The sequence below is a fragment of the Misgurnus anguillicaudatus genome, chromosome 1 (assembly GCF_027580225.2).
Source record: "Misgurnus anguillicaudatus chromosome 1, ASM2758022v2, whole genome shotgun sequence".
Classification (NCBI taxonomy): domain Eukaryota; kingdom Metazoa; phylum Chordata; class Actinopteri; order Cypriniformes; family Cobitidae; genus Misgurnus; species Misgurnus anguillicaudatus.
In genome coordinates this window covers 16,923,985-16,941,571 of record NC_073337.2, presented here as the reverse complement: position 1 = coordinate 16,941,571, position 17,587 = coordinate 16,923,985, and the positions used below count along the sequence as shown (strand labels likewise).

General features: G+C 39.8%; 1 protein-coding gene across 9 annotated transcripts in view; it reads right to left on the bottom strand.

The window, feature by feature from the left end:
• Nucleotides 1-17,587, bottom strand: part of kmt2e (lysine (K)-specific methyltransferase 2E) — a 41,447-nt gene that overhangs the window by 11,039 nt on the left and 12,821 nt on the right. For 7 of the 9 annotated variants that reach the window (XM_073867327.1, XM_073867326.1, XM_073867330.1 and 4 more), the window contains 11 exons: nt 16,167-16,351; nt 9,764-9,875; nt 9,326-9,585; nt 4,931-5,070; nt 4,356-4,534; nt 4,058-4,096; nt 3,776-3,976; nt 3,558-3,688; nt 3,254-3,477; nt 1,121-1,377; nt 199-297 (listed from right to left, as the gene is read on the bottom strand). In XM_073867327.1, coding sequence (XP_073723428.1) covers nt 199-297; nt 1,121-1,377; nt 3,254-3,477; nt 3,558-3,688; nt 3,776-3,976; nt 4,058-4,096; nt 4,356-4,534; nt 4,931-5,070; nt 9,326-9,585; nt 9,764-9,875; nt 16,167-16,237 — 1,713 coding nt within the window. In that variant the 5' untranslated portion in view covers nt 16,238-16,351. The remainder of the gene's footprint in view (nt 1-198; nt 298-1,120; nt 1,378-3,253; nt 3,478-3,557; nt 3,689-3,775; nt 3,977-4,057; nt 4,097-4,355; nt 4,535-4,930; nt 5,071-9,325; nt 9,586-9,763; nt 9,876-16,166; nt 16,352-17,587) is intronic. The other 2 variants (XM_073867332.1, XM_073867334.1) reach the window with 1 other exon arrangement.

Here is a 17,587-nt window from a genome sequence, read left to right as displayed (position 1 = left end):
CTGGCGGCAGCAGCGATATTAGCGGGAGGTTAAGGAGGTGGACAAAAGAATAGTGGAGCGTTCTGGGAACTGCCCAAATCACCACACACACCGGGAGGCAGAATGAGGAAGGGAAAAATAGAGGAAGGGTGGGGGCAGTAGCGTTTCCACGGCGACCGTGATTTGCCATAGCGGCCGTATCTCCCTGGACGCACTTACCATCTTCCTCTTCCTCTCTGCAATCTGCTCCTCTGACTCCATCTCTACTTCATTGCTAATGGAGGTTTTCTCTTCTAGATCCTCTATTAACTCAGGATCCTGCAAGAGGGGGAAAGTGGCCTTTATCATCGCCTGACTACAGACCAGGAGTGAGGAGCATCAGAGAGAGAGAGTGTGGGAAGGGTCATTTTGGGGGGCTCAAAGCATGGCCGAGATCTTGACCAGATCATACTTAAGGGAATCTGTGCATTAATGCCGCTACTAAATTTACACATCAGAGCGGTCACTGTGTGTCCTGCCGCTGATTTCTCCTGAGACGTCCTGATACGATCTTACAAGCAGCAGGACGGCAAAAGTTGATTTTGTTTACGATTTCACTGGCATGAAAAACAAGCAAGATTTAACATTCTGCTATCCGCCACCACTGAAATGTAGGAAAGTAAAAGCGAATAATGGGAAAAGTGTCTTTTTTTGGTGATCAGACATTGTAATCAGGACCAGACAGGAGATGTAGATGATACGGAGATGAGTAAATAGATTATTAGAATGACTGAAAATATCCAATAAAGAATCATGCACAGATTAATATACACAGATAACGCATGCAAACACAGGTTATTGATAAAAAAGGAACGAGGACGGAGATTTTCTCTCTCTCATGCAGTGATCCCACACCTTTTGACCAATGAATTTCCATTACTTTGTCCAGTTTTTTAATCACAGAATGCAATTCTTAGTCAATTAAATATTTTAGAGCTGATCATAACCACAAAATCATGTTCATTAATTATACACATGTACTTTTTCGACTTCTTCAGGATGGGAAACACAACTGTAAATCTTCGTGATTTTCCAGGTTTTCCGTAACTGTGGAAACACTGGAAAGATATACACACTGAAGTGATTTAATTTTTGTGTGTACCTGATTGTTAGAGATAGAGAGGCGTAGAGGAGAGAGTTTTCTCTGTTTGCCGTCATTAAGCGGTTTCGCTTTGGAGCCGTCACAGTCCATGATGAGGTTCTGGTTCTGTCCGGTCTCTTCCCGTGACGGTTCTCGGTCCTTGCGGCCGCGGCGTCGTGTGCTAGAACCCAAATTTTCTGTAGGCTCTAAATTCTGCTTTAGCACAGGGCATTCCAGATTGCCTTTTAAACAAGCACAGTCCACCTTATATTTACAGCCCAGCGACACATGGAAAAAAGAAAGAATAGAAGACATATTCAAGTTTTGGGAAATGTGTGCAAAACCAACATTCACATGCAGGCCCAAATGTAAACTTTTTGGTTTTTAAAAAAGTTTCTCTTTTAGTTGAAGGAGTAGGGGCCAGATAACCCTTCAAACAAAGTTTCTCAGGACCTCACTTCAAACAAAGGGGTAAGAAATGTTCCAACATGGCTGCTGCTCATGCGAGTATAAATCAAGTCCAGGGTTCCCACACCTTGGTGGACCTTTTAAGGACTTTCCAGGTCCAATACCCTCAAATTCAAGAACTTAATGTGGGGACACATTTCAAGTGAGAGCAAGGTTACATCGTGTTACCGTGAAAGATAGAATGTTACAGTTTTCATGTGTCATACAGAACTATGCAAAAAAGCATTTTGCAGAGTTCCCACACCTTAGTTAACTTCAATTTCAAGGACCTTTCAAAGACTTTCCAGGTGCAATACCCTCAAATTCAAGTACTAAATGTGGGGGCACATTTAAAGAGTAACTAAACCCTAAACCAACTTTTTTTAGTTAATGATCTGTAAGAATGATGCTTTATTAGTGCTGTTCATTGATTTTAGTAAGTTTTTTGACATTTGGATATAAAGTGTTTCAATACTACAATATATGGTGTAAAAACGTCTGAGTGCTGCCCTCTTCAGGTTGAACGGTGGCTACTGCAGTTGAATTTTTCTATTGGATGTTGGGTCCAAAAAAGAACTCGTGACGTAAGCAGGTTCAAGCTCACCACGCCCTTGTAACGATCTCACCACACACTTGGTACAAGCTTAGTTCATCCCCTCTTTCTCCGTTGGGATCTGCCTACTTTTCTTGCATTTTTCAAATATTGCAGTGTGTGGAGTCAGGCTCTCACCAGGGGTTTAGTCACGCTTTAAAGTGAGAGCAAGGTTACATCGTGTTACCTTTTAAGATACATTGTTACAGTTCCCTTTTGAGGGAACTCACGCTGTGTCACTGCGGTGACACTTTGGGGACGCATCCAGGGGTAAGTGCATCTGAATGTGTATATCAAATTCAACCAATGGTGAGGCTTAACGACAAAGACAGGGTGACACGAGAGCCAAGAAGTATATCGCCATCTAAAATATTGCCAAAGACGGCGTTACAGGGACGCAGGAAGTATGGCAAGGGAGACGCAGCGTCTCATTCCCTTCTCAGGGAACAACAGTTACATACATAACCCAAAACGTTTTCATGTGTCAAACACAACTTTGCAAAAAAGCATTTTGGTATGAATCAACATTCGCATACAGAAGATATAAGCATTTAAAGCGAACAGTTTAGCACATGTGCTTAAAAAGTCTAGAACAGGGAATAATATGGATTTTTTTCCAGAAAACTTCTTGCATAAAATTGATTCAAGCAATTTCAATGACCTGTATCTATGCATGTATATTTTCACAAACTTCAAAGGACCTTGGATTTTTTCCCCCAGATTTAAAAATTTTCAAGGACTTAAAGGACCCATAGGAACGATGATTTTGGTATTAATCAAAATTAGCATACAGAAGATATAATCCTTCAAAAAGTTTGGCACATGCGCAAAAAATATTTTTATTTTTTATGACTTCATCCTACACTACACATAGGGAATAATATGGATTTTTCCAGAAAACTTTTTCAATTACCTGTATCTATGTATTTGTGTTTTATGCATCTATGTGATTATTTTCAAAAACTTTTCAGGGACTGGATTTTTTTCCAAGATTCAAAAACTTTCAAGGACTTGAAGGACATGTGGGAACCCTGCAAGTCGCGTGGGGGCATACATTTTTTAAAGCAATTGCTTTCTCCAGATTTGTGTGTAGAAATTCATGTGCGCTCACCAGCTGCCGTAGTCATAATCAAAGCCGATGGTGATCTCGCTGCCCTTGAGGATGGACCTCAAAGAATAAATGTATAAATGCAGCATGCCGTCCTCGATCACGTGCCGCACCTCAGCGTTGGGCGTACATGAGCGACGGATGAATCGGGCCTCGTTCCCAAAGCTCCGAGCGTCCACGCACATTTCCAAACCGTCAAACTTAGAGTAGAACAATACGAAAGGGTACGGCCTTTGGGGAAAAAGAAAAAATCTTGAATAAAACTAAAATCATTGAATCGAGTGTTACAAACAGACAAATATTTTTAGTACCTCTTAAAAAAGTAACCATTGGCCTCAAACTGCTGTCGCAGCATGACTTTCCCCCGGTATTCGATTATGAGCGAGTCAGCAGCCAAATCCCGCACAGCCTTTAAAATGCGTTTGTTTTTTTGTATGTGACTCTAAAGGAAACAACAGGGCGAGAGATAGGTCATACAAAAGTGCAAATGAACTAAAATAAATACACTTCTCAGGTGAAAGTCTGATACCTCTACAGGTGGTTTAAAGGCTGCGGTGTGCGTGTTATAGGCCAGCGTCTTGCCATCTCTGGCCTCTTTGACTCGAAGCAGTATCCGCACTTCTTCACTGTACTGGTTACTGCTGGCCTCTTCGTAGCGCTCCATCCATGACTTCATCTTATTCTCCCAAAGAGAAGGAGGATCTGTTGGCTCACACTCGGGAGCTGAGCCCTGTGGACACATGCACGAGATGGTTAGTGTAGATATACGCAAGACAATCGGATGGGGTTTAGAAAAGTGATCTGTACCCACCTTAACTCTAGATGATTTTCTAGAGCCTTCACGGAATGCCTGAAAAAAAAAACAAGCTGAGATCAGACTACAGAGATTTTAAAAAGCTTTAGTTCATAATGCCAACATGAGAAGGTATGCACAAAATTTACACGCATCTAAACCTAAACCTAACCCTAATCTAAACCTAAAAATTGTACCTAACCTATATTACAACGTTTGTGCTACAGTAACATGCACTTATAAACCATGCACAATAAGACTAGAAACCCATTTTACCCAATTACATGGATGCATTGAGGTATTTAATTTTACAGACCTTCTTTGCCCTGGGTGGAGCCGTGGGTTCCTTCTCTCCACTCTTTTTTCGCTTTTTATCGGTCTGTTTGTTGCCGAGACGAGCTGTGGTGAGTGTGATGCTGGTAGGGGTGTGCTGAAAGGCTGTGTACAGCTCTAGTGGAACCTCATCTCCACTTTCTGTAGCACTGGTGTCCCCATCTGCAACATAAAAACACAGAGTATATAAGCTTGTATCAACCTTAAACAAAAACAAGCAGTTTTATACAGACTTTACCTGCAGCAGTAATGTCAAATCATATCCAGCAGATGGCAGTATAGTTAGAGAGCTCAGGTATAGAAAAGCATTATTTTAAGCACCGCCACAGACTACGTTCTTACGGAGTTCCCCTTACTAATATCAGGACGGACAGGTAGCAGTTTCAAGCTACACAATACCTCGAGCGATCCTGTATAGCATTAAACGCCACCTTCTTACCAGATCTAAAAATGTTTCTGTAGACTTACATTGTGGGAAACTGCAAAGGTGGCATTGTTTTGGCTGTAGGAGGGGCCGAACGTGACTATAGGCGTGTTTGTGTGCATACAAAAACTCACCAGACATGTTCTCTCTCTTCCTGGTTTGCAGTAGGATGGCGTGCTCTCTGTCCAGCGTGCGGGGCTGACAGCGTTCACACAGGTACGTCTCGGGAATGTTTTGCCGGTCGATCCCCATGCAGTCAATATGCTGCCAAACACTGACACAGAAAGCCAAAGAGTTACGATTGAGGAAACATGGATGAATTATTACACGATAGCAAACAAAGAGACTGACAGGTCCCAACTACTCAAACATTTCATTAGTTGTGTAAACCTGTATCAACATTAGTTTCTCATCTACACTTGAAATACTCAGTTCTGTTATGTCTTGTTGACACAACAGCACTAATTTTATTAACACACAAAGAATCTGATCATATCCTGGCAAAGTCAAACGCCAAGGAGACTATACAGATCTCAACGTTTTAACAAAAAACCTAATAAAAACACAAAGGCTGCAGTCCAATTATTCAGATTTAGCTTCAGTTGAATTAACTGCATTATTTCTTGGAATATTTCACTTTCATAAAAGATAAAATCCCCATAATTTACTCACCATGTCATCCAAGATGTTTATGTGTTTTTTGTACAAATCAATAATTTTTTTTTTTTTTGAGGCAACATTTTAGGAATTTTCTCCATATAAATGGACTTTAGTGGACCTCAACAGTTTACAGTTTCAATGCAGTTTAAATGCAGCTTCAAAGTGCTCTAAACAATCCCAATATAAGGGTCTTATCTAGCAAAAAAATTGTCATTTTCAGAAAAAAGTGCCACAACTTCTCACGACCTCACATATTACGTAATCACGTCAAAAGGTCAAGCGTTGCATATGTGAAACGCACACTTGCTGACCAATTTAAACCATAAACTGACACAGAGACATTAATTAGTGTCAATCCCCATACAACAATGTCGGAACGGTCCTCTTTCTCAACACTTTTAAAGACTTCGATTCCAAATTCGATTCCGCTTATTGATTCAGATTCCTACCGATTCTTGGTTTCGATTCCAAAGCAATAACAGTACTGCCTTTATATTTCAAAAATATAGATTTTGTGCCATTACTTATAGATAAACACAAAAAAGGAGGCTACATAAAAACTTTTTTTAGGACTTACAAAACCTTTTTAAAAAACATGGCTACTAGGCTAGCTCAAAATAACACCTACCCCAGGCTGTTTACACTTGGTATTAAGATGCATTTTTGTCAATCAGATCACAAGTGGATGACGCTAAAGACAGGTAAACGATGTTCACAACTAGAGCTGCAACTATTGACTATTTTTTCAATCGATTAATCTATTGATTATTTTTTCGATTAATCGAATAGTCTAATGATTGTTTATACATATAATTGAACAACAAATTATAAATGTAACATCTGCCATTAATGCCAACATTTTATTTAAGCATTTTCTCAATTAAACAAATACACAAACCAAAATTATCAACATGAAAAATAAAGTGGCAATGCCAAGGAAAAGATAACAAATCAAACAAATCCAACATAAATTTAGCCTAACATAAACAGTGCAAAAGGGCCATTACTCACCTTAAACAATAAAATAGGCATATATTAATATTAAAGAAGTAAAATAAAAATAAATCTAACTGAAAATAACTCCTTATTAATATAAAACATGTCCCGCTCTTTAACGTTCCAGCCCAAGAACTAATCATAAACTAATGAAGAGTCATCATTACTTACAACATGACTCATGATTCAACACATAAATTCATTGTTTATTAATACATTAACTAACAACTAAAAAAAACATGTCATGTTGTACTTAATGATGACTCTTTATTTGTTTATGATTAGTACATGCATTAACTTAGCATAAGTAGACTGAAGTAAAAATAAGTTCATTATGATTCATGAACCCTTATTATAAAATGTAACCATTATATTATTACTGTTAATATTATTACTATTAGTAGTGCTGCATTCTCATTTAGCATCAACTTTAACATTTAACTTTTCTTACGTTCTGGGAAAAAAACAAGTTTAGTTAGTATGATCTTCTAATATTTTATAAACAGTGTTTATGCTGCAGTTACTTTAAATAAACGCATGTCAGGAATACCCAACGAGACGAGTTTTTGTAATATCTGCGCACATATTCGCAAAAAATACATTTATTGGGAACTCCGTACTGCTTTCAGTGCACGCGGGCACATGCCAATCAGTTCTCAGTGTGACAGTAACTTCTTATTTCATAACTTCTTAATATAAAAACATGTCCTGCTCTTTATTTACTGTTTCACATACTACCCAGAGGATGCGATGCAATGTCGCGTCTGTCAGGCATCTCACAGCTCCTATTAAACTAAGATGTAAACGCAGCTGTATTAAGCACAATATACGGCCTGCATTGATTCTATTGTTGTATAAAAACTTGCTGTAATAGTTCAAATACTTATGCTGCCGTCTCGTCATTTTGAGGTCGGAGAGCCCCAGGTTGTTTTCTTTTAAGATGTAAATGCATAGATGTTATGCTGCTTTGGTATGCCTTTTCAGTTTTACAAGGTATGCGTTTTATGTGGTCTCTGCTTAAAGTATTCCCACACTTTTGATTGCGTTCTGGCTGTTTGGAACAACACTTGTATCACCCGGTTGGAGCTGAAGCCACCTTCAGTTCAAAATGTAAACAGTGTGACGCATCGACGCATTTCCGGCAAATCGACGTAATTACATAATCAACGCGTCATTCCAGCCCTATTCAAAACGTTTTGAGCTTGTCCACTTTCAAGCACATTCAGAGGTAGCTCGAAAACACATTAACGCGCATGTGGGCGAATTTGTTCGAGCAGCCACAAAAAGACTGCCTACTCTCTGCCCATTTATCTAATGTGATGTACCGAGCACAATGTTTTACATCGTTACTGACTTCTAGCACGAACACACCGCGAACAGCGCTATCTTTAGGCTTTCATTAATAAAACTAAAGCAGCTGCTCTCCGCGTCTTTTACTAGTTTCATTTTGCGAGCGTGTAAAGTTATGTAAGCTTACTTCATCAATTGCAAAAAAATATCAGAGAAAGCTCTAACATATACATGTACAAAACACTGTGCAGCATGGTTTTTAAAAAATTTTTTATTTATGCATTTGGCAGACGCTTTTATCCAAAGCGACTTACAGTGCATTACAAAGCTATACATTTCTATCAGTACTTGTGTTCCCTGGGTTCGAACACATGCGCTGCAAATGCAAAGCCCTACCAATGAGCTATACAGGAACGCATGTTTACACGTTAACATGCATGTTTACTAACAACACAAGCAGCAGACTCTGACATAATATTAGTCTGTGTCAATTTAAACCTGTCATTTGCAGAGAGACCCCTAGTCTCCACGGTAGAAAGTGGACAATAGAAATAGATACCAGTTGTAAACATGAATGCGTTGCTCTCGCCACTTGTGATCCGATCTACAAAAACGCATCTTAACAACAACAACAAAAACAAAAAAGCATGCAGCCCTTTTACTATAAATGTTGTGATCGATATCTCACACATCAGTTTTTTCCTAAGTGAGGTAATTTGATAAGAAGGATCCGACTCCTTTTCTAAGGGTCCGATACGTGACCTTTTGACGTGATTACGTAATATCTAAGGTGGCGCATCACACGGCTAGTGCAAGACAGGAAGTTGTGGTGTAAAAGTACATATTTTTTGGCAAAAATGACGATCGTTTCGCCATATAAGACCCTTATGCCTTATAATGTTTAGATCTTTTAAAGCCGTTTGAAGCTGCATTGAAACTGCAATTTTAAACTGCATTGAAACTGTAAGCTGTTGAGGTACATTATATAGAAAAAAATCCTGAAATGTTTTTTATAAAAAAACATTTTTTTACCGGAACAAAGAAAGACATAAACATCTTAGATGACATGGGTGTGAATAAATTATCCGATTTCTTTTTTATGAAAGTGGAAGATTCCTTTAACTTGAATGGTTGCGATTATAACCATTAACTACACTGTAAATCATTAACTACAACATGACATAAAACAACTAAAGCTCTTCATAACACACATCATAACAAGAGTTTAGAAGACTAATATGCTGAACCTCACGTCTAAATGTACAGACCATACACATTTAAATAGAAACAAGTCTATGGGCACGAAACCCATAACAAGATCAAAACATCATATCAAATATATATAAATATATATATATAAAAAGATGACAAGATAGCAATTTGCACACACAGTTTAACATTTTAGGATTTAAAAAATATACCAAACCTAGTCATACAATCACCCACCAGGTACATTCCAATTTTTGATGTCCAAAAATTCTATCTAGTTAGTAAACTAGTAAAAAGTTATTAAAGAGAATTAATTCCCTTCATTGATGATTTAAAATCTCTGTTCATAATCACTCAAAATCAAAGTGTGGTACCTGCACTTATCGCAGCAGATCATGTAGCCATCGTCATGGGTAAAGCCGCAGATGCAGCGTGTGATGTCAGCACCGTAGCTGCCGTCTTCCGAGGTGCTGAGCGTGGTGCCGCGCGACGCCTCGTCCTGCCCGCCCGGCACAAACAGGCCCTCGCTCGCCCGGCCCCCAGACACAAACAAACTCTCGCCCGGCCGTATTAGCACCGAGGGAGGGGGGGACGCTGGCGGGGTGGGCGGGGGTCGCGCCCCATAGTTATGGTCCTGCAGGTAAAGGAAACATTAGAAAGCTGTCGCACCGTTGATAGCCGATCAAATAACAAAACAAGTAGATATGCAGGTCAGCAACAAAAGGGTGTGTGAGCACGAAGGCGTGTATGTGGCGTGTTCGTGGCAATTATCAACAGAAGTACAGCGTGTGTTTGCTCAGGGCGATACTCACGGCGTAAGGCAGACCGATGTAGCCGTGGGAGTGGTGCGAGCCACTGCTGTAAATCTGGTGAGGGTAGCTGGACTTCTCCACTACAACGGAGCTGGCCTCCACAGATTCTGGTCTAAACCACAAACACACACACACACACACAAAAAAAGAGAGGCACAAATAAGGAACAAGTCCGACAAGGCGTGTTTTCTATAAGACAAAAAAACTGGTTTGGCAGCAAGGAAACAAAAGGGAAAGGAAGAGCGGGGATTAATAGAGAGAATTTCGCTCAACGATGATCTAACACTCAATTGCATTTTTGTTTGTACGAGTCGACACAAACATGACACGGTGCCGGACAGAAATTTGCATAATCTCTGTAGTGACCTGATATCTGCATACATGGGTGTGAGAAGGTGCGAGAACGTGCAAGTGTCATGTCCTCATGTGACAGGAGCTGGTAGAAAGTTAATAGACATGATCGCGCCTCTGTAATCTATCTAAGAGCGAGATTTGTTACAAACATGAAGCTTTATTTGTATCACACTAATATACAACAGTGTTAAATCGGCTTCATTACTTATGAATAGTACAAATCAAAGATCTGTACTACAGACAGAATATTTGACTATGGACTTGAATGCCAAGATGAACCATCAACCCTTGACAGATTTAATGAAGGTATATGTGGATAAATTCATGTAATGTTAAGTTTCTCATCCAACACAATGCACACAATTTTGCCAAGGTCATGCAACTGTCTAATGCCAGTATACAAACAGATTACACATAACATCCTTAAATAAAAACAGTCCTGAAGGCACACTTTAAAAGCAAACGCGTCGTTTTCCAAAGCGTGTGAGCCGATGCACAGGTATAAACACTTCCTTAAATCAGGAAGAACTCCCAAAACTCACCAAGAATCAAGATATCCGCCTTGTAAATGTCAGAAGAACACAGCTAACACCAAACAGGACAGCACGTGAGATATACACGCAGATTTCGTTTCTTCTTTCTGTCCGTTTTCACTTTATCTTTCCCTCCTTCCTTTTGTTCATGCCTCATGCCGAGGGGGGAGTAACAACCTGCTGGTTTGCTCCACACGATCACCTCGTGCTGTCTATCCATACCTCACGTTCATACTTCCTGATTCAGTTGGCGCTTTGCAACCCAACTGTCAAAGTGAAAGTGTGTGAACTGCGGAGGGGCGGACCCTTGACAGAAAGAAAGACGATGGTGCGTGTTTGTGCGTTGCACACAAGTCAAACAAGAGCTCTTGGCGAAAAAAGGCCCTCGCAGTCAGGCGATAAATGATTAGCAGGTTTTATTGATGCCTTTACGTTACGGTGTGGTTTGCAGTGATAAGATTATCACATGGGGCAGGTGACAGGCCGGGGATTTCCGGCGAATCCGTAACACTCTCTAGTCTCTTTCACTTAAACACAAGCTGCCTGTTTAAGCAGGGAGAAGGGAGGGAGCAGAGGGGGAAAAGTGGGATGGAGAAAATTGTTGTAATGAAAGGTACAATGAGAAGGATGTACAATGAAGCCATGCAAAGTACTAGCGATCGGTCAGGATACTCGTCTACTCATTCAACAACTGACTAGTCACTTATTGAGGTTAACTAGATTTTATCGCTCTGATTTTTTTTAGCCGCAGCCCCTTAATGCAAAAGCAGTATTAACTTTTGTGAGACGATTTTAAGCTTGCATAACCGTTGGACTGTTAGGGGCGGTTCACCTTTTACATCTTTTGCGTGTGCAAATACGTTATTTCAAATGTAGATGCATGGCAAGCGCACTTAAATAGAGAGCGGCGCAGCCAGTTTAAAAAAATAATTCAACTTTTCAAACTGCTATGCCGGAAAGAAGGAGAAAAGTGGGCGGCTGAATTTTTCCGCACAGTTTTACACACAAAATGTGATCCGCCCCTTTGCATGCTAAACATGCTCAAAATGATTTAACAATTTACTCATCTTTAAACTCAGTTCACCCAAATATGAAAATACTCATATGTAATATACTTATGACAAACAACAAGCCACGAGACACGCAAGAACCAATGAGATTCAATGATTTTGACACATTGAACTTATCGTACCGATTTGTATGTTACCAGCTGAAAAACGAGCATATTTTCAAAAAAAGTGGAATGTCCCTTTAAAAAAAACATTATTTTCCACAAACGCATTGATTTTGTACAAAGCTCATCATTCTGATAACTCGCGTCATCGTTTACTTTGCACACTTCGATTTCTACACTTTGCATAGCATTAACATGTGAAGAGTTTTGTTGCAAAACAAGATAACTCCGTTTTTAAAATGTTGTCAAAACATGTTTATTATTATGTTATCATGTTATTATTTTGTTTTATGGTGCTACTTAGCTGTATTTTTTAAGTTATGAAGGTTTAAATCAAAACAAACCAACTGCAGTTGAATTGATATTAATTGGAACGCACAACCAAAAAACGAGATTTCTGAAAAGAAAAACAGAGTTATCTCGTTTTGCAACGAAACTCTTTGCGTACTAATACACACTTTCACACCAAAGGAATGTAAAATCATAAATCGGATAATTGGTGCTCTTTAAGAAAAAATTTATTGTTTGCGCATATCTGAACAACGAAAGTCATGTACATCCGGGATGACATGAGGGTGGGTAAATTGACAGAATTAGGGATGTTCACATTGACCGTTTAACCGTTAACCGAAGGTAAGAATTTATGACCGATTAACATTATCAGTTAAAATAATCTTTAATCTTTAATTTGTGAATGTCCTGTAAATGACACAAATGATTGCTGCCCTGACGGTCTGATAAAGTAATAATTTGTATGAGAAATCATTTGTATGCGTGTTTGGAAGCTGAACGGAGACGCGAGCGTGTCCGCGCAAGATGACGCGGTTCGTCTCGAGCACATCCGGACAGACGTTCGCTGATGGCCTCTGACCCTGACCAAACATCTCTCTTTTTGCACAAACGGAGAAAGATGACACAAAACCAAAACTTTCTGAACCGCATCCTGCTTTAGAAATGACCACTGTGGTAGACGAAACAGAGACAATCTGCCCTTTGGATATTAATCCTCTGGACCGATCGCGTGCTTTTTAATTAAGGTAATGTTGCATGAATATCTGATAATGTATGAATCCTGGTTCTGTTGTTGATCTGTCGCTGCTGTTTGCACGTTCAAATTAAATGTTTTTTTTTACTCGTTCACAAACAACCGTCAACTGTATTTTTACTCAATGACAATTTCATATTAAAATCTTATAAGTTAATGGTTAATGTTCGGTTTAGAAGCTACGCTTGTCGGTCGGAAAAATTAACTGATATGAGCATCCCTAGACAGAATTTTCATATTTGGGTGAACTATTCCGTTTAATAATGTGCATATGCATGAAGACTAAACTTACAGACCATGACCCACAACTAACTGTGCTTTCAGTCTGCATGCCATGAGCTGGCATTTCTTATGTCAAAGACTGGAGGTCTGGCGGATATAGCAGTCTAATACTACATGCAAAAAGTGCATAACAGAATTAACAGGTCAGGCACAAGACGGAAAGAAAAGATGGCTGTGGAGTGCCCAACACAGAGAGACAGAAATCAAAGAAGGAATAGAGTCGCATAAAGAGTGCTGTTGTAAATGAAGCTCCAATTAAATGTAATGGGTATGCATGTACTAATCATAGCCCAGAGCTCCAGAGACAGCTTAATATGGAAAGACAATTCACACACCTGTTGACAGAGAGCGAGACTGCAGATCGGGCTAACTCAATTTGACAGCTAACTTTTGAGGGCGTAGATAAGCAAACACGTGTTATATGCATCTTGTGTTACGCAAGAAACCCCTCCCCTCAAACACACCAGACATTATCTAAGGCTAGACAAGGTTTATAGGGATTACAGCAGGCGTTTCAGGTCCGATGGCATTTTAAACGCTGACAACCCAGTGATGCACAATGCCTGGTAACCATGGTAACATCTGCAGCAGATTCAGGGTGGGCTGACCCTGACCGAGGAGTAATGTCAAAAAGACCAAGCGAAAAGCCACAGAGATGTGCGACAGTCGGATCCGACGAGGTGTTCGGTAAACCACCACGTAAGACCACCCGGAGACACATGTAACATTTTGGTTTTATCTTTTTAAGACTTTATCTGGGCAGAAATCTTGTTACAGTTATGTGAAATTAAATTTGCGCATGCACGCATGCGTATATGCACCTGATTGACACTAAAACCCAGAATGACGTAAAGCTACGAGGCAGCCCAGCCTCTTAAGAAGACTAAAGCTCCAGGGTCCAGCTGCCACTCACCCGGTTGCCATGACGACAGGCCCTGCGCAGTGCAGGGGAGAGCACCATGGCAACACAAAGTGACGAGGCAATGGCGCCGAGGGCTTCACGTTTAAAGAGGAACACGTTGTTTTCATTCAGGCGCATGCTGCAGAGGGGAGGGGTCTGCTGTGTGGATCAACTCATAGCATGTGATGTAAAATCTATTCAGCATTTGTCTTTGCACGAAGAAATATTTTATAGTAACACAGAAAGAGTAAAAATCATATTTATCAACATTTCATATGTATTGACTGATATATAAAATTATGACTGCAAGATTATATATAAAAATGCAAGATTTGAGTCTAATAAAAATCTATTGATTAACAGATTTTGTTTAAATTATTCTTAAAGGTGCTGTGTGTAAATAAATTTAAGAGGATCTCTTAACAAAAATGCAATATAATATACATAACTATGTTTTTAGTGGTGTATAAAGACCTTACATAATAAACGTAACGTTTTAATTACCTCAGAATGAGCAGTTTTTATCTACATACTTCGTGGGTCCCCTTACACGAAAGTCGGCATTTTGCGGCATAATGTTTTAACTGTTCTACAGAGCACGTTGTGTCACGATATTGTCTTATGGTGCATTTACACTAGCCGCACTAGAGGCGGCAAAAACGCGCTATTTGCGCGTAGTTAGACACTTGAACATTTGAGTTTTGAAATCCGTGAATTAAATTCTAGTTATTTGAGACATTCGCAGGGAAATTTGCGTCATGGGAGGGGCTTCTGCGACTCCTGATAGGTTAACGTAGCGCGAAAATCCGGCAACGTTTTCCATGGCAACGTTCAAATCGCGCAGAACGCGCCGCAGGATGCCTAATCACGTCTTTGCATTGACTTAACATGTAAATCACTCGCGCTTGCCGCCTCTACCATGTCTGGTGTGAACCCGGCATCAGATGACAAGTTTGTCCTTTGGCAGCTACCGTAGCTTCTCTGTGCGTAATGAAAGGGAGGGTTGAGCAGTGGACTGAGCCATTGGTTGTAATTTGCAATTTCACCACTAAATGCCGCTAAAATCTACACACTACACCTTTAAAGGAATAGTTCACCCAAAAAGGAAAATTCTCCAATATTTTGCCCTCATGCAAAACAAAATGTCTATGACTTCCTTCCTTCAGCTGAACACAAACAATTTTATATTAAACTGTCATCATTATCTTCCAAAGTCATTCAAAGAACCATATAATAAGACCACATGACGGTACTTTAACTCCTTAAAATTCTAGTGTACCGTGGAAGGGACACTGCATTATTTGACAACAACACAAAAACAAAAAGCTAAACATGTCACATATTTTCGAAAAGCTGAAACTTGTGTGATTCGAACCGTTTAAGATACAATAAACACAGCAGCTACAATTTGTGTCCTTTTTAGACATTTTTAGCATTACTCAGGATTTTTAATGGGTTAATATAAAATATTAAAACTGAAATTAAGTGTTTAAATGAAGAAAGGAAGTCGTAAAGTTGTAAGGGCGAGTAAATTATGAGAGAATTTTCATTTTGGGGGGAATTCTTTAATCATTTTATGAAATAAAAAGTAAAATTTGGTTCACTGATCCCCACACAATGTCAAGTCTACATATTTCAAAACAAAATAAAGTTGACTTTGCAAAATGTTAATGTGTCCAAGGTCTTAAAGCTATAGAATGCTTTGAAATATAGACACAGCAAATCTTCATGGCTTATCTTCATCTTTATGTATTGCTTGTATGTTCTGGAGTGTGCGCGCGACAGTCCCCATCCACTTTCATTATAAGAAAGGACAGTGTAAACATTTTTCAAGATATCTCCTTATTGTTTCCAAAAATTAAATGACAGGGTTTGCAACGACTTAAGGATGAGAAGACTGAATTTGGGAGAACTTTTTCTATATGGATGCAACATCAGCTGAACGTGCTTTCTCTGATGGATGCCTAAGACAGCGGAAGCGGTTGAGATGACAGGTTGTGGAAAAAATGACAAGGCTACAAATGCGTTTCTCTCTTGCAACCATAAAACTGCCAAAACGAAACCAAAAAGGTAGTGATGAATCAATATGAAAAGACAAACAGGAAGTGACTCACTCTGAGCCTGCAGCCATGTCCAGGTACGAGGTGTTGGCCGTGTCCACCCCTACTGGGAAGACTATGCTCATGACGTTCTGTGCTGGGAGTCTCTTGTCCTACTGAGTCCAGAGCACAGCAATCCAAAACACTGAGGCATGTCAGCCACAGCACTCATTGCACACATCTAAGTGCATCCACAAGGCCTGTGAAAAAGAAAAGAAAACAGAGTTAGTGTTTGATAATCTACTTTCCAACACACACTCGAGATAAGACTATTACACAAATAGGGCAATATTAACGTGACGAAGGGCACTTGGGCATATTGCAAAACTGGACTCATTAAATCTAGTATTGTAAACAGGAAAGCAGCAATGATTCACAGCAGAAATATGAAGCCACCGTAGGCCATGAGGAGTAATATTATTAAGTTGAAGTAAACAGTTTGCTTGCTTCACTTCTAACAAATAAACAATAAAAACTGATGGGTGTTTCACCCATTTTAGTTTTGGTGCTTGTATGTTTAAAATGCCCTTCATTGGCCAGCTAGGGGAAGTGAAGAAAAGCAGGCAATAACACAAGTCGACTTTTCGAGACACAACCAACAGGGCGCAGTGACTCTACATAGCCACAAGGGGGAGTGGTTGCATGCTCAGTAAGAGCAACCATGAATGTGCAAGAGGGAGAAAATACAACATGGAGGCGGCCTTTTTATTTTCCGCTTTTATCTACAAGCGTCCATTTAACACGCACCCTAAGTGGGCACAAAGAAGCCATGCAATAACATCGGTTCAAATAATGTTTGTCCGAAAATGTAGTGTGTGTAAAGGGGGAGGAACCACACCGGATGAAAAGATTAATGATTAAGCGTTACATATCAGGCAGAGAGAGAGAGAGAGAGATGCAAAGAAGCTTGGTTGACGGAGGCGGGACTTGACATTGACAGAGAGGAGAAGGTGGCCAATCGGATGCTGTTCTTGCAAGTAACGTTTTAATCCTGGTCAGAGGGGCTAAATGTGTCACACTGACATACTTCCTCTGGAACAACAAACAGGTTGGCGACAAAAGGAATTAAAGTGTGTGTGTGTGTTGTGGTAATAAGTGGGATTAGAGGAGAGGCCAGATGCTGGTCCATAGTCTATAGATCAAACTGGGTAAGATACATACAAGGAAAGTAAGTTGGAAATACATGCATTTAACACATGCTTTATTTCAAGTGATATTTCAGTGCTTTGCGTTCATCACTACAAAGGAAATGAACTAATGATCTTGGAATTTCAAGCACTATGCTCTACTCATTGAGAGACAACAGCTACTAAAGCAGTATTAAGAGGAACTAAAATTATGTTTTACCCCACCTGCCAAGAAACTGTGTATCAGTTTTATTTTTTAATCAGGCATGGAAATTGTCCGCAGCGGCAGCCATAAACTAAAAAAAGCTT